The sequence below is a fragment of the Lytechinus variegatus genome, chromosome 2 (assembly GCF_018143015.1).
Source record: "Lytechinus variegatus isolate NC3 chromosome 2, Lvar_3.0, whole genome shotgun sequence".
NCBI lineage: Eukaryota > Metazoa > Echinodermata > Echinoidea > Temnopleuroida > Toxopneustidae > Lytechinus > Lytechinus variegatus.
The window spans coordinates 21,143,549-21,161,912 of NC_054741.1; the positions used below are offsets into that span (position 1 = coordinate 21,143,549).

General features: G+C 35.3%; 2 protein-coding genes across 2 annotated transcripts in view; both read left to right on the forward strand.

The window, feature by feature from the left end:
- LOC121409685 (BEACH domain-containing protein lvsF-like) overlaps window positions 1–6,249 on the forward strand; it is a gene marked incomplete at its 3' end in the record, with an annotated part of 45,867 nt that extends 39,618 nt beyond the window's left edge. The window contains exons 14-18 of the mRNA XM_041601594.1: window positions 2,416–2,458; window positions 3,997–4,280; window positions 4,670–4,781; window positions 5,400–5,458; window positions 6,185–6,249. Of these exons, the coding sequence (XP_041457528.1) occupies window positions 2,416–2,458; window positions 3,997–4,280; window positions 4,670–4,781; window positions 5,400–5,458; window positions 6,185–6,249 (563 nt within the window). The remainder of the gene's footprint in view (window positions 1–2,415; window positions 2,459–3,996; window positions 4,281–4,669; window positions 4,782–5,399; window positions 5,459–6,184) is intronic.
- On the forward strand, window positions 6,214–12,674 carry LOC121407554 (protein FAN-like). Its single transcript, XM_041598689.1, has 6 exons — window positions 6,214–6,320; window positions 7,016–7,226; window positions 9,276–9,426; window positions 10,256–10,358; window positions 11,519–11,628; window positions 12,555–12,674. Exons 1-6 carry the CDS (start codon window positions 6,250–6,252, stop codon window positions 12,644–12,646), a joined length of 738 nt encoding a protein of 245 aa, XP_041454623.1. The 5' UTR covers window positions 6,214–6,249; the 3' UTR covers window positions 12,647–12,674.
- The last annotated feature ends 5,690 nt before the right edge of the window (window positions 12,675–18,364 follow it).

An 18,364-nucleotide genomic window follows, 5' to 3' on the forward strand; every position in this document is an offset into this window, starting at 1 on the left:
CTTTCACAGTGTCAGTATCATTTTATAATGTTCCCATTACATTCACCCTTACTTTCACTAATGAAATAGTCTCATTACCCCTATCCTATACTTTCAGTATCATTGATATTTTATTGCTCTTGCCCTTACTTTAAGTTGATCATTTGATAGTATTTTCATTACCATTACACTAACTTTAGTATATTTTTGGTAAAGATGACATCTGTATTGAATGCCATAAGATGAAATGAGAATCCTTTTTATGTGTATAGGTTACAACATTTTAAGCATTTTAAACATTAAAATGAATTTTAAAACGAAACAGAAAAAAAAATAAAACTGGGTCTCGTCAGAAGCTGTATGTAGTCTATGTTTCACTTGAAAACTAAATGCTACATGTTAGAATATCACATAAATTACATTGTTTGTGATTCAGGAAAAGTTGCAGATTATTTGATGAAATGACATTTCTGTACTCTTTTTTTTTTCAAATGACATTTTAAGGTCTTTAATTCATGCTTCTCCTCATGCCCTTAAATTATTTTCATTGCGGACAATTTCTTGACTGAATTGTCAGGGTTTAAGCTGGATGGTTTAATGCAATTATTCCATGGTCAGGCAAAAACAACAACAACAATGCATTGTCTGTCATTGAGTTGAGATCAATGGGATTCAGTCATGAGAGAATAAACTCCCATATTCTTGAATCCCATTCAGTTTCACTTGAAGGTTTACTGAACCTGAGAGAGCATCTAGAAGGTAACCTACATTTATCCTTGCAACATGCACACAAGTTGTTTTCTGTTCGTGAAACGCTACAAAAACCTTTGAAGTTTGCAGAAGAAAAGGGGGATGAGCGAACACATTCCAGTGATCTAATAGTGCATAACCAACAGATTTGTATTACTCATACCGGCATGTAGTATGATAGCCAGTCCCATGAATCCATAGAAACCCGCTGAATGAAATCGATGGTCACTGAGCGATTAAAGGAATATAGAAAGTTTTCAAAGTCAGAATCCAAATGACTGCATGTAGAGACATTGTTCTGATGTGATGATCACTTATAAAACTAAATAGTCTGGGATTTCTGTCTTTGTATATTCTTGTGAGGAAATCTGGTCAAGTAAAAAAAAATATTAATGATATAGTGTAACAAGTTGCCCTGAAAATTGTACTTTAATGCATTGATCATCTTGAAGGGCAAGGTAAAAGTTCATCAAGATTTAGGTGAGACTAAAATTCAAGCTCAAGCCAGAAGTGCCAAATGCATATCCTGTTTAATGCATAAACCTTGTATGATTTCACGCTTAGTACTCTCTAAATTTCAAGGATTGAAAATAAATCCAGATCGGTTGTGAATAGTGACAAGCCAAACATAGGATTTATTTTAATCCTGGGGATTAATCCAATGTTTGGCTGGTTACTATTAAAAGCCGATTTGGATTTATTTCAGATCCTTGATATTTACATGTATAGTGGAGGTAACTTCCCAGCCCGAAGTATAATCTGACATAACGTTCTGATAGTGCGGTATCTACCATGCATCTTTGAATTAAGTACAATTTCGAGTCACCATTTACCCTTTGAGAAATACATGTAATCCAAGCATAATAGAACACCCCCCCACGCACACATGGATTCTCTATGTGTGTAAGCCATGTAATTTGCTTCCATGGTATTTCACTATAAGTATAAGCTTAAAATTTAGAAACTTTTTCAGGATCTTGCCTTTTCATTCACTTAATAGTGATATCTCAAGAAGTGATTTTTATTGGTTGGATATTAACAAATTTCTCTCTGAAATGATTAGCATATAGGTTAATAATATCCCAAGAAGGTTGTGGTCAAGGATCACATACTCAAAGTATTGAGCCTATCACACACAAAAAAATGACATGATGGTCGTATGAAAAAAATATGTATATAAGTCGAAAAATAGAAAATCTGGAAAATCTGGAAGTAAAGACAACAACAGATCAGAGGCCCATTTCATGAAGAGTTACAACTGTTGTAACAACTACCATGGTAACCTTGATTTTGATTGGCTGCTGAGCACTGTTACCATGGTACATGCAGTTGCCATAATGGCAAAGTTACAACAGTTGTTAAGTCCTTTGTGAAATGGGCCCCTAGACTAGATTTGTATTAATTTATATATGAAAAATGTCCATTGGAAGAAAATGTTTACTAGAATTGAATAACAATTTTAGACCCCATCTTCATTGCAATCAATCCCAACTACTTGTTTTGATTGGTATTGCCATCAATCTCAATATTTAATTTTGATCATAAGATTGGACCCCGATCTGGTTGAAGAATGAATTATATTTTTAATTGATTACATGTATTTGACATTTCAAATCTGCATGATTGCCCTAATACAATTATACTCTGAATTTTGATTTGTATTTTTTTTTCCTCTTTCAATTTCAGTTTTCTATTATCTCACATATGAAGGTGCTATAGACTTGGATAGGTGAGTCACTCATCACGTTGTATTTTTATTTGATAAACTTAGTATTATTTATCTCCTTTTTTCCGTGGCTTAATGTCTAAGAATAGGATAAATGACTTGAGAAATAATATGGCTAAACAATGAAGAGTTATCGATTCATTTGAAGATAGTAATCAGCATTGCGTGGTTCTTTGTGCCATGAAATAAGAAATAAAAAATGAGATAAATGAAGCAAAGTACTAAAAGACTACTGGTATTAAATATCTGTGGTTGTCTGTGGCCTGTAGAATGAGTTTATCATAGTGATTTTAATCACATTTGAAGTTAAAATTAAAGTATGACAGTCATTTTTAATGATATTAATATTTCTCAACTTCAGTTTAAGGGTATTTGCTTTTTTTGTAGCAGAAAGAAATTAGTATGAAACTGATGGAATGCTAAACATATAAAGCATGCTTTAGAATAGATACCATAATATCGGATTTCAAAGATTTTGAATTTCTCAATTGGATTTGGATTGTACATGTATGTCACTGAGGCTGTAGTCCAAGGTGAGACATAATCTTGAAAGAAATTCTTTATTTATGAATGCACATTTAATGGTGTATTCAGCAACAAAAAACATGCATTATATAGTTGTAAGATGGTCGACTTAAATGTGCTGGTGGGTTCTCAACGAATCGTTAAGATAGAAGCATGCATCTCCTTGGTAACATTATAAGTTGAGAATTTCTAAATCTGTGAATACCTAAGTTATGGTATATTCCACTCGAGATCCTGTACCATCTATGTTATATAATATTGACTTGCCTTACAGGAAATATACATTAATTTTCGATTGGTCATCTGATATTTCACAAATATTTACCAGTAACTGTTACTCATTGACCCGACCTCTGCCAAGCGATAAATGATACTTTTCATATTGTTTGTTCAGTAGTTACATGTACGCCCATGTCTTTTTAATTATTTTTTGTCTTTGTACATGTACAATATTTAGGATATACTTTTAGGGTATACATTTTGTGTCTACAAGTCTTAGAAGGCTAATGATTTATAGATGACAACATAGTACTCACAAAAATATGCATTCAAACTTGATTTACAACGTATCTGTAAGGATCACCTGCCAATGATATATTTTCTGTACCCAGTATGATTTCTGATTGAAGTACTGAAGAACACCTGTCCATTGATATGCAAAGCCTATTAAGATTACTTAGACTGTCTCTGTTGAATATCCTCATTTTCAAATTAACATTAGACTCTTGCTAAAAAGCATCCTTATAATCCCAGATTATGGAGTTTGGATAGATTCCAAAGCAGCTCTTTGCCAAGCCCTACCTTACGTGGTTATCTGCACCAATAGTGGCAGATATGGAATTGGCAGAGCTTGAACCCACACAGAGAAGCAACAGATCATTAGGTATGATAGACACTTCATCTGATCCTGAGTGAAATATTCTTGATTTTTTTTTATAACTCCTTACAAATGATATCTTCTACCCTTAGAGAAATCTAAAGTGAATCCAATCTCTTTATTCTCCCTTTCATTTCAGCATATCAGACCCAAATGAGAAGGCATCCATGCAATCCCAGATCATGGAGTTTGGACAGACTCCAAAGCAGCTGTTCACCAAGCCCCACCCTGCACGTTTCTCCACACCGGTGGCAGCGGTGGGATTGCCAGAGCAGGTAGCCACCCAAAGAAGCAAGCAGTCATCACCTCGCCCTGAGGACTGCTCATCCTCAGGAAGTCCACTGCAAGATGTGACTGAGGGTGTTCCCACTAGCTGGGTGAATCAAAGCAATGTCTTGGCATCACATGCCTCCCAAGATTCAAGTAGGTTGCGAAAATGTGAATGAACGAATATCTTATTAATAAGGGAATAAATCAAAGATTGTAATAATGAAAGAATGATGATCTATTTTGCTATATTTGAGGGATAGAATGGGGTTTATCTTAGTGATAAACAGTACAATGATTGTGCCCAACTTTTTGTGTTTTGTTTCGACAAGTCAAAGCATTTAAGAGTCACTGGTTTAAAGTTATACAAATGTTTTTATTAATAAACTTACATTTAGCTGATAAAAAAAGTGATTCAGTTTTTGTTTAAAGTATGTAATTTCCCTTGTTCTTTAGGTGAATTTAAAGCGAATATACTTTTTGTTAATTTTTTTTGTCAAAGATAATTTAAATCTGATATGATATTTTGTCATTCTTCTTTGAAGACTCACATCATACAGGTACTTCAGACCCTTCTCATGGTCAGCCATCTACCCGGTCACCTTGGGAAAGAATATCACAGCTGCAGCCAAGTTTCAGTTATAAATTACATAAAGAGTGAGTAATTCTCTTCTCCATTGTCAATAGGGGAGTTCCCAGTTGTGCTCTTAGTAAATTGGCCGTCAGCCGTGGATGATTTAGCCAGTGGCGTATGTTGTGCATTTGGCAAGCTCATTTATCATTTAATCCTACTTCCTAAATGTTTAGAATTCAATTTTTTATAACTGGAATTTTTATTTGTGAACAACACATAAGGGTCATAAATCAATCTTCCGTAAGTAAAATATTCACCCTTGCAACCTGCAAGTCAAACCAATATTTTAACAGATTGTACAAAACATGTGTTTTACTTCCTCTCTTAAGTCAAATTGCTGCACAGTCAAACAGATTTCTCTGGTCTCAAGAGATTTGACTAAGGTGAAGTTACCTGTAAAATGCTATACTCCGAAATTTAATTCCTGGCCAAGACACTTCCGCCCCCAAGCAAGGCTTTTCATCTACTGAAGAGCTAACATATATATATATAGTATAATAAATCAGATCTTTTCTGTGCTTTATGGTGGACACAAGGTATAAAGTCTTCAACTTAAATTACTTATTTACTTAAATGTCAGTAGACTGCATTATATATTATGTTAAACTAACAATAGGGTATTTGTCTTGTTTTCCACCCAGCTCTGTGTGCGATCTAAAGCTTTCAAGTAACAACAACACAGTTTTTTCAGTATCCAAAGGTAATTATGTGATAAAACAACAGTCGAATGGTGTCACATGTGATTTTCTTTTTTAATACTGTTATAAATCTGATAAATGGTATCAATGTCCAATCCAGATTGAACGACTAGAAGTTACATAGCTAGACCTTTTGCATTTGCATAGCACTACATATATAAATTTGTTTTGGTCATTTATTGTTACTATTATACAATCACTTGCCTAATTCTAAGTTTTCGTGAGGATTTATTCTTCCCAACCACTCTTTAATTCACTGCTCTGGCTTCCTTTGAAACAGAATAATGTTCATATTTACTTTGTTTGTTTATAAAACACTGGATAAAGAGACTCCAGAGTATTCAAGTAGCTGTTTGATTCTGTATGCGTGAACTACATGCAGAGCAATTGTGTCGGCCAGTGACCCTCTTCGTCTGACATATTCATTAAATCGTAACTTTGCCAGCAATAGCACTTTTACTGTGTCAGCTTCAAAGTACCAGTATGATTTTCCACTTGATATTTTCCATCAATTGCATTGTTCAAAATGGGTATAAAAATCCATCTCTTTCATAGTTTGTAGTTAAAAGATTATATAATTCCATTTATTGTTGCCAGTTTTGGCCTAATGGGGAAAGCACTGCATAAGCAATAATAATAATTCTGTATGAAAGGCACTTCCTAATGAATTTGTTGTGATTGAAACGATGTTAATATGTAAAATGGGAATATATTTTACTATGTCACAGATACACAACTGAAAATGTACTCCTTAGAAGACCAGCGTCAGCTACGGAGTGTCAGCCTCTCCAACATGGCTCTCTCCAGTGTGATCATCACCCCCGACGACAAACACGCACTCATTGCATCGTGGGATAACTCTATGTGATTCATTACAATACTTGTTTAAACACTACACTTAATAACATATAGTGTTCAAACAATTCTCTTTACAATATCTGACTTTCAACAAAAAAGAGCTTTCAAACTGTTTTGATGTCCATTAAATTGCATATGTAGGCTACACTTTAGCCTCCTTCACATGCACCCTATATGCCGTATGACATACTCAGCATTAGATTTAGCATTTCATGAGGGTGGGCTGTCAATGGATATGCCATGTATTTCTTCTCGTCAGAAAAGTGACCTCTTAGTGACCTCTCAAATGCATCAGCCACCCCTTCCCCCTCGGCTTGGGACTATGCAAAACACTCACACAGATATATGTTTCTCGTTAGGTGTGCAGGGAGGGGGGGGGAGCAAGGCACCAAAAATGGGCTTATAAACAAACAAATTGGGGAGGGGCAAAGCCTGGTCACCCCCTCCCCCATACATCATAATGGTGTAACCACTAACATATGAGCCTTCAAATTTTGCAGGAATTTAAAGGAGCAGTATTATAAAACAATATAACAGTCTTGAAAACGTGAAAATTCATCAGCTTTTCACGAAAATGCCAGCCAGATGGTGGTGACAGTGATATTTTTATGTTACTTATAAGGCCTTTATCAAATGGACCCCTGGATTAGGTAACTTGGGGCTTTGTTTCATCTTCCTCAATGCATTTGATCTCTTTACAGCTATGTATACTCTGTTGATTATGGGCGTGTCTTAGAGGTAATCCCCGCCCATGATGATGCAGTCTCCGCCCTCTGCTGGCAGCAGGGCTCTTCAATCTTTGTGTCCGCCTCTTGGGATTCGACCGTCAAACTATGGGCGTGTGAGGGCCTTAATGGAAGTTCTCAGAAGATTGTAGCTGATGTTCTTGCCGAGCTGGATCATGATTCAGGGGTTTGTATTTTTTTTCCAATTTCATTCATTTTTTTTGTAACTGATGGTAGCAAGTCATGAGACTAAATAAGTTATTGCTTTTGCAAAAGTGTTGACATGCTCTCCGATCTTGTGGATTGGTAAAGATGCGCATTTGTGTTATTTACTTTTTAGTTATTTTTTATGCTCGGCTATGACCTGGGGGGGTATTCTGAAAAGTCTCATAAGTTTCCACTTGAATTTCCTTTTAAGTTACCCATTTAATGGAGCGCTATAAATGTACATCCAAATTCGTATTCTGAAAACTCTATTAGCGCTCAATTAACCCCTACTGAGCCGAATTAGCCAATCAAATGCGCTCTTACAACGTAAAATTTTCTCCTAGCGTGCAATGTCTCTTCACTCTGTTGCCTTGCAGCGCAGCACCCGGCTGCTACAGGTGTACTGCACCACGATCTTGATACAAAGAATTTTTGCTGAAAAATAATGCTAAAAGCATTTGCATCGGAGATTAGAGGTTCGCTATGTTGTTAAAATTAACTGTTGTCTTTTCCCTTTCTCTCTCATTTATTGTACCTTTGTACTTTTCTCTTTTTTCGAACGTGTTCTGATTTCCACATCCCCCTATTTGAATCCATTTGTAGCTTTCTTTCTTTTTTCTTTTTTTTAAACAATATTTTATTTAACTCTGTCTCGAGGCCATGATATGGGTTCTTCTTAACTTAATTCCTACTATTTTAGAAACTACATACTTTTCATTTATTTGAGAAATCTTCTCTTACAAAAACCTGATTTGAATAAACATATTTTAAAAATCAAACAAGCAAAATTAAAACCCCCCGAAATTTTATTAAAATTTGATGTACAAACATGATGACATTCATAAGTTTTTATAGGTGGAGAAAAGATGGCATCACTCACTATTTTTTCTTTTGTATTTTATTCTATATTCGTTTGAATACTAAAGGGGTCTATGCTTACTTTTTCAATGTCAGAAACAAGGTTTAATTCACCCCTGCACATTGCTGCATCTACCATGATTTGACAATTTTATTATTGTCAAAATAATGTGCAAAAATAAAATAGTTTATGATGCTAATAATAAAAGAAAATATAGAAAAATAATAGTCATATTTTCCCTATAAGTACACAATTTCTGTCTCCTTTTCCCCCTTTTCTAATACCTTTATTACCAAATATAGTCGCTATTCCTTATTTTACTTGTTTTTATATACCACCTTTTCCCCCTTTATTCTATTCCCTTTTTATACCCCTCGCCTTTATTCTCTTCTTCCTCCTAAGTTTTGTAGCAGTATTAAACCGCTTTGATGATATTTATACGAAATGAAAGCCACATTTAGCAAGATATGATAAGACTTTAATTAATGGACCTCTTATCACCATTATCTTTCCCCACTGGAAAGTCCGCTAATTGAGCGCTATGAGACTTTTCTAATACCAAAAGTCTCGTAACTACTCAATTAAGTCTTCGCGCAGTCATAACGCGTACTATTGCAAGTGCGCACAACGCAACCCTGCCAAATATGGAAAGGGTCACTTAAGTGACTTTTCAGAATACTAAAATGCTAATTAAGCGCTAATTGACCGCTAATTGAGCTTTCAGAATACCGCCCCAGGGTGATTATATCCATATTGTGCATCGCATCATGACAAATGAGCATTATAAAATGGCCAATATTATTATTATTTTCTTTATTTTTTTCTCAAGAACAGTAGAGGAATCTTTTCATAGCGTATGCCATATTTGGGATGGATATCTTTGCAATATTGATTTGTTCACAGGGCAGTTTGCAAAGACAATTCATTTTCATGTAAAACTGACCATTGCAAGTTATAAGGACCGCCTTGGACAATGCTGTCAGAATTTTACAGAAATATTTCTCTTGGCATTCCTCACTGGGCCCTGCTCTGTACTGTTTCTTTGAAGCTTATTATTCTCTTTATGCATGTTTACATAACTCATTGTTGAAGTGTTAATCCTAATTTCTTAGTACATCGCTGATTGGACTTCATGAGTATTCATTCTAGTAATTTTCGATTCATTTACAGGTGACATGCACAGATCTGAGCCATGATGGCAGTCTACTCCTGACGGGAACGAAAGACGGCGATGTCAACCTGTGGAACGTTGAACACCAGGTGGCGCTACGTCACATACAGAGCCACCATGGACCCGTCAATGCCGTGATATTCAGTCCAGGTGGGTTTGTACCTCTATTTACCTTGAATGGATCATTGAATGATAATCCTTGTGCATAATAGATGACAACGCCTACTTAGCTTGTTGTACGCGAGCAAATGGGAGACTAAATGTCAAACATTCATACCATTGTACATGACATAACATCCAAAATGTACCATTGCACTACTTTAGGAGGTGACATCACAATGCGATTCAATTCATTGTGCTCAGTAAAAAATGAAGGTGAAATACGCGTATAGCCTGCTGGCTACATGCGCAATTCTGCCCGAGATCATGTGCGCTTGTGGGATTTTGTTTTCGCTTTCAATATTTTTGCTCCCTTTTCATAGATTACTGCGGGGAAAACTTTTTTTCTTCATATTTTTGATAAACTCTGAGGCATTGTACAACACAATAGCGAATATTCTTATTCGTGCAATGGTGCGAGATTTCGTATTTGGTGAAAGAAAGAGACTTTCTATTCAACTCGGCATCAGTTGAAATCTCACACTATAGCACTCATGCCTATTCACTATTTGTATACTGTCCTTGCCCAAATGCAGTTCATCCCTTAAATCAAATTACAGGGGTTGGGGTGGGGGGGGGGGTAATTTGAACTGTGTACCATCTTTATACTTATGTTCTGTCTACCATTGTCATACTGAATCATGGGAGCATGTTATTGTGACTCCATGGATGTGCCCATATTAACTACTACTCTGCCACCTCTTTATGGTTGTCAAAAAATCAGAGGTTGCCCCCCTCATCCCCACCCCCTCATCACTGCCCCCACAATTGAAGAGGGAATTCAATTTTTTATGAGAAATCATCTTTTTGTTGCTTGTAGATTGTCAACAGATGGCTTCTGCAGGTCAGGATAGCTACATCAGAGTGATTGATGTAAACACAGGGACTGAGGTGTTTGCTAAAGATGGTGAACATGAAATAAGGTAAGATACTGTTTGTTTGTTTATACCTTGGTCACATTTGTTCTACGGCGAGTCGAAACCAGCCTTTTTAACATTTTTTTGTACCAGCTACATGTCGGTGGTTATAATAAAAATGAATAAAACGACTGTTTCCGACTCGCCGTACGGCCGCCGTAGAGCAAATGTGACCATGGTATTAAGCCAAAGCAAAGATAATACAAGGGGAAGATCGGACACTTCCGTGATTTTTTTAAACGCTCGATAAATGCTCATGGGGAAGGATGCCCACTCGTGTTGAGTAAGTAAACCTTCGCTTATCAGCATGCAGCTGTGTATAAAACATATGGAGAAAATGAGAGAAGGGATTGGGGGGAGGGCGCAAGGGCGGCGTATAGGAATAATTCTACCTTTTATTACCCAGAAAACTCTGAAATATTTTTAAGAAAAAAGTATTTGAAGAAAAAAAAATCTTGAAATGTAAAAATTGTCTATTCCTTCACCCCTTCACCATTTCTGTCATATGTTTTGTACACAACCAGATGGCGATAAGAAAAGGTAAAAAAGGGTTGTTACTTACTCAACGCTGTAGTGCGCTCTTCCCCAGCATTTCATTGTGCGCTCTATGTACTGTCTGATATTCCCCTTGTATTTGACCAAAGCCATTGCATAATTGCCAGTGGATACCAGTGTCCATTCAACATTAATTTTTTTTTATCATGTCAAAATATTTACTTACATCTTCAGAGGTGGTGTACATGGGAACCATGAGTGAATATGAAATTATAAAAAAAAAATCACAACACATTTTTCTGTCCTTGTAAGACATTGAATAATGTCAAATTGGCAGATTAAAAGCTGTGTATACAGTACTTTAAAAAAAGGTTTTATGCAGTACGAAAGAAGTGCGTTTCTTAGGGTAGAGTAAATCAGAATTTGAAACCATTATCATTTTCCGTAAAGGAAATAATCTGTTGCCTCACGATGTGGCAGACTGAAATTGCGACGTTTCGACTGCACCTGCTAGTCTTCGTCAGGAAATGGAGTAGACAATTGCTGCATGCGCCTTTTTTTTTCAATTTGCTACATCGGGAGTCAACAGATTATTTCCTTTACCGATGCTATACTATCACGATGATCTTCCGTACCATTATCATTTTGTTGTTTTAATCTTTGTCCTAAAGGTGTTTATGTTGGCGAGATCATATTCTTCTAGCTGGTGATGGAGGAGGTAACCTCATGATATGGGATATGGCCAAGGCTCACTTAGTAGCATCATTCCATCAACATATAGGTAAATATGGAAACCTTAGGTTAAAAAAATAGAAATACTTCTCTTTTGTTGCAGCACTTGCCAATAGTCAGTTGGTTTCTTTGACCGAATGACTATGATATAGATATGTATACACCAACGATTGAAATATCATTTGTATTATGTGAACATTGATTCTGGTCACACTTTGTCGTTTCATGTGTCATTTCTTGACAGAACCAGATGACAGTGTTAGGTACTTTTTAAAAGAAAATTAACCACAAAAAAAGAGATTTTCATAGTTTACTGTATCTGCTTTGCCCTTGAAGGGAGACGCTGGAGGCTTTATACTTTTTGAGTTTTCCATAGGTGCAATCAACCTGTTTAGTTCTAGCATTAGCTTATAAATCATCATTTGGATCAAATCCAACCTTGCTTGCATATTGGAGAGACGAAGAAGAGTAAGTAAAGTAAACGTGGTCTCCGTCTTACAAAGAGTTTTGATTGATCCGATCAACCACAACTTTGGGAAGCCAGGGGCCTGTTGCAGAAAGAGTTGCGTTTAAACGCAAGTAAAAAAATCAATCGCAAGTCCTAAATGCGCTCTGTTGATTGGTTGAAAATCAAGTTGCGCATGATTTTTAGAGTTGTGATTGATTGCAACTCTTTCTGCAACAGGCCCCTGTCTGCAACAGATATGCCAACGTCTGAAATACCTGTTTATTCAAAATTTTTCTAGATATGATGTATTCTCATCCATTCATTGTATGTTGTACACTTCGATGTACTCCTCTTTGTTTATAAAGGACATTATGCAAATTTCCTACAGGAAAAAAATATGACAGTGTTGGATTGCCATGTATTTGAGGTTGATTGGATCAATCACAGCTCTTTATATGATGGGTCCCTGAAGTCAGTGTGAGTTGGTAATTTCTAACAAATTGCTTCTCTCTCTCTCCATTTTTTAGGAGCAATTAATTGTATCCAGGTATCATCTGATGCTTCCACGGTGCTCACGGGCGGTCAGGATTCGAAGGTCATAGTTTGGAAGAACTCATGAGGATGCGCCAACATTGAGCTTAACCTGCACCAACATTGAGCTTAACCTGCACCAAAGTTCCAACGGCACAAAAAGCTACATTTACACCCGTTTATTCACTTCAAGCATGCTGAATCACTATGGGTACACAGGGCATGACATACTGATAGTAAAGCAGAAGTAAAGCATACCCACAGTTCGGCTGAGTGTTAAATAGCATTTGGGTTTCTGCAGAAGAGTGCAATTGGATGTGTAAAAAATATATACCTTAGGGTTTTCTTGCCATATCTTCGGAATGGAACAGGTGTCCCTTACACTCCATGTTTCTTGTGTTCTACTATTTTTTTAATTTTCTGTGATATATTTGCACAACTCATTTTCAACTCACCTATCATCTGTTTGACTACATCTTTATATGATATATATTTTTTGTAATAACCAATACATGGATCTGCATGTAGTTAATCATTTCCCAACAATGTACAGAAAGCCCACATAAATGATAATTTTTTTGTTGAATTGAACAACATTTTTTCATTTACACTTTTTATTTTAATGACATGTGGCATGTAATACATCATTGCTACTCCCATACTAGGGAATATGCACTTAAATCTGGATGAAATTGAAAATGAATCCTAGTCGTATATGTAAAATATATATATATTGACATTAACTCTAAAATGCATTAATGTGGTTTATTCAAACATACATGTACACTATGTACTTATTTATTTAAAAAACAATCTGTTATTTCAGTTTAGTCTGAATGAATAGGTTCTGACTACTTGTATTCTGTTTATGGCATTTTCTGCATTTATTCAAATGAACTGGTAGCATTGTTCATGGGAAAGAAATTTATCTGAAGCATGTTGACCCTGTTTTGTGGTATGTTCCAAGTTTTTATCTGTTGTATACTTATACTGAAAATATCCTGACTCAGGCTAAGAAAGATACCAAAGTCAAATTATAGTCTGTAATTTAGGTCACAATAAAGAATTTTCTAGCTGCGTAATATATATTTTGTACTAATGTTATATTTATTGCTAAATTGACTTTAATTCAATGAAAGAATTCTGTATTTGGGCAGAGTATCGGAATTCAATTCCAAAATGTTTTATATGTGAACATTCCATACCTATTATCTGTTGCATTTGCATTTAATGATTTATTTTTTAAGATTGTAATTTTTTCTTTTGAAAGCTTATTTAGTTTTTTTTTAAATAATTTTCTGCCATATGTCATTTGTTATCACGTAATTGTTTATAGTTGTTTCATTTTACAATATATAATGGTGGAGGTTAAGAAAACACAATTGGGTAATTATATAATTAACCGGTTTGTTGATGCAGGTCCCATTTTTCTCCACTTGACTGCTCAAGAAACGTATAAAGGATTTAAGAGCGTCGCAACTTTTTATATGAATTAAAAAACAGAGACAATTTATTTCAGTAAGGTCGCCCAATGTAGGGGTTGGATGTACATACATAATGGAATTGCCCTATTTTGTGATTCCAAACATTATTGGAAACTGTATTTCACTTCAATGATTCATAGATCCATCTATGAGAGATTTTGATTTCCCAAATCTGTAAAGTGATGTTGATATGTATTTTATGATGATGGCTCTTTTGTAGCTCTATGGAGCAGGTCCAAGCTATTATTTCTTTGCTGATAGTTCAGAGTTCAGAGAATTATCTAGTGTTTCATTATCAGTGTTTCATTATCATTTCAATACTTGTCATGACCCTTTGTAGAATGAAATTTACAAATTGCTAAAGGATTTTTTGTTTGAAATCTTGTGCAACTACTGATACCATATTTGCCATGCCCAGATATGCAGGTCCGAATTTTTTTTGTGTACAGATCCAACGCAAGTTCTCTTTCTTGCCGAAATTCATAGAAATATCATTATTTTTACTTCTATTCACTTAAATCAATTTTTATTTTTTGTGTAAACTGCCTTAATTAGATTCTAGAGTCACAAGGTCAAGGGTTAAAGGTCACAGACATCATGATTCCTTAGTATGAAATTGTAGATCTGGCACTAGCAGAGGCATACATTTTGACTATGTGCAGTCAAGAATTCATCTGTTTATTTCAAATTTGTACCCTTCATGTGAGGTCTTTTAAAAAAAAAAACTCCTGCAGTATAGTGTTCAAACAGTGCTCTAATCAGATCATTTCATATTAATGAAAATTGTTTGACAGTAGCAGATAATTTCTGGGAAGTATTACACAAATGGTTATATTAAAAGTCTTGCCCAAGTGTATCATGCACTAAAAATGCACACATGATAATTTTCAGTCACATTGATTAACAAGCAGTAGAGTATGTCGTCTGACTAATGAGTCGTTGCAAGAAACTTGCGATTGATCGCAAGTTTATTTTTCGGTCAATAAATCAGTCAAATTTCATGCAATTGTAACTTTGTGACTGATCGCTAATCTGCTCCTCGAAACAGGGAGTGTAATCTGTTTTGATACAGCTAAAATGGATCTTTTGATGTTGAAATTGCAATAACAAATTTGCGATTGATTGCAAATATTTTCTTACAACACCCCCTAATCCAACCAATTTTTATTCACCCCTTAAATTTTTGTGAAATACCTCTTTACTTTGTCTCTTATGACACATTATGTCAGGTAGCTTGGACCTGCCTATCATGCTTTGTGTTCATGATTTTATTTTTCTTTCTTGAAAAAAAATGTAAGACCGACAGTCGATAAGGTTCAGTTAACCCTTATTTAGCATTTTTCACCTCGCCATTGACTTTTTTCCATAGGATGAGTGATATAGGCCTATGTACATTGAAAATGTCAACACATACTGATGGGATGCTTCTCTTAGTTCTGGACAGTAAAAAAAAGACATAAATGAAATGATTTTACTTTCTCTATTGACTACTACACTCATTTCCTCCGGTTTTGATATATACACATGTGTCTAGAGTTCTTCTGATATCAATCACAAAAAAACTTTTCTGACCTATACAAGGTCCACTTGTCTTATCTTGCACGCTAAAAATATATAATGTAGGCGTCAAACGTTCGATAAATAAACCCTTTGTTTTTTTTATAACACCAATTGAATATTTGTAGTTTTTCTTCCATTTACAAAGTTTTGTTGTTGCCCTCTAATATGTCAATCTTCAATTGCTGTAATAATCAACGCCTTTGATTGTGGGTATTAAGGGAAAGACTAGACTACACAGATATAGCGAAACAGTTCAAGATCCGCATGACGCCTCGCAAGACCCATAGATCTAAACTTCCATCAAAGCTCAAACTTACATGTTTTGAAGGCTTCTGATTTGCTAATCCTCCCCCTACTTCCATATTCTTCACCTTTTTTCCTCTTTATTTTTCTTCACCTTTTTTTCCTCTTTTTATTTTTCTTCACCTTTTTTTCCTCTTATTTTTTATCCCTTTCAACTTTTTCATCACCTCCTTCCATTTTTCCTCTTCTCTTTCCTTTTCTCTCTTTTACTTCTCTACCACTAGGAAGCAGGGGCCATTCGACCCTCGACTCCTTCCTTAATTTTGTTTTGTTCCCCACCCCCCTTTTCATGGGGAGTGGGTAAGGGGGGACAAGGCCCCACACCCCATTGTTCCTCGCCTGTCAAAGTAAAGGTCCTTTTGCAGTTGGAATTCCCTTTTTTTTCTTCTCATATTTATCTTCCATTCCTTTGTGCAAGAAAATATGATAAAAGTAATTTTCAACAAGTTTGAAAAAAGAACCCTGCACTAATCTACCTATGCTCAATAGTAGAAGCTCGCCTTTACATCCCTCCACCACCCACCCCCCCCCTTCCATTTCTTTTCTTCCCTACTGCATTTCCCTCCTTTTACTTATCAGTGTTTCTCTCCCATTTCCAGCAATTATTTTTTCCTCCTCCCATTTCATTCCTTTGCTTCTCTTTTGCTTCATTTTCATTTCCATTTGTCTCCATTTCCCCTTCCATTTCAGTACCCTCTCATTTGCCTTCATTTCTATCTACTTTTCTCTTTCCCATTCTTTCACCCACCCTTCTTTTCCTTCTCCATCTCTCTCCTTTCTTTTCACCCTCCCTCTCCCTTCTTTGCCTCCTCTCTCTTTACCCCTTCTCTTCCTATTTTTCCCCCTTTTCTTTTTCACTTTCTTCTTTTCTCTCTCCTTTTCCCTATTCCCTGGCAAAAATTGGCAGCTCTGAGTCAGTACTACAATGTTGTGCACCATCATTTTCTAGTTAGATTTCTCCACTCAAAAGAAACAGCACACTGAATTTATCATTGAACAGAGATTACAGATTTATTACACAAATTGCAAAAAAATACATATATACATTTTTACAAAGGCAACAGAAATACAAGATCTATCTCAGATAATGCAAAATAAACAACTGGATCTCTTAGATGACAAGTTATCTATTTATGTAGCAGCAGACTAAAGTTTCTGATTGCTCTTTTTAAAAACAAAGAATTTTGTGTGACTTTTGGCACATGACAAACCAGATTTCCAAAGTTAAATGCAATTAATATTTTGTACTGAACCAACACAACGGTTTTTTTTCTTTACTCCTGTATTTTTCTTATATAAAGAAAAGGGAGTCTAAATTATATAAGTCAATTCTGAATACTTATAGAATTCACACACAAGGCATTTGTAGTATATCTGGCTGCCTTCATAAAATTGGGACACACCTACAATATACACCAAATACATGTATCTCATGATATAATGCCCCTGCAAGAATGTTCACTGTATACAATTTACTTGTTGCATGACTGTATTAATTTCATGCTCAAATGAAATTTGTTTCTTCCCAGTCATAATGTAATAAATCTATGGGGTGCTATTGACCGATAACACTGTCCCATCAGAGCAAATGGGTTGTAGAAAAGGTGGCCAGGACCAGCATCGGTCTAATATACTAGTATCAGAATAACCTGAATGGTACGTCACAACATTCCATGAATGAAATTTTTTAAGAACTGTACATGGCTGTTTCATACAAATTAGAAAAAAAATACTAATGGGTTTATCTATTCTGGTCCAATATTGGAAAAGAAATGCCACCATTAACAAACTGAGTTCAAAGAGAAGCCCACGCATATTTTGGTTTAAATAAAAGTACCAAGTTCCATGAATTTCAGATATATTTTTTTTAAATTTAGGGGGCTTTTAGGGGCTCTATTTTTTGTTTTTATTTATTATTATTACTTTTTTCTTTTCGGGGGGGGGGGGGGGCATTTTGATTCAATATACTGTTTTGGACTGACCATCTATCGCATTTCACAGAACTTTTTTGGAATGTCTATGTAGACCTACATAAAGAAAACTTGAAAATTTAAATGAATTAATAATAATTTAGGTCTCAAAATGTGCACAGATTCAGACAGGAAAAATAAGCATGAAATTTACAACATTTATGAATGCTCGCTTTAAAAATGTAGTATTCAAAATTAATTCTACTTCAGGAAATTTCAAGACATACCATATGTATAAAAAATAAAACATATTCAGAAGTACACGTATAGATTAAACCCAAGGATCTCGCCAATGTGTAATTTATCCATAGGTCATCTCGGCAAAAAGTTGACTGAATAAGAATTTTTTTAAATCAAACGAGCATAATTGTGGAAAGTCTGTCAAAATTAGATGTGAAATAAGAAAGATACAACATTTTCAAGTTTTGTTTATTTGTACAAAACTATAGGTATAATGAATATGATACGCAAATGAGTGTGTTGATGACT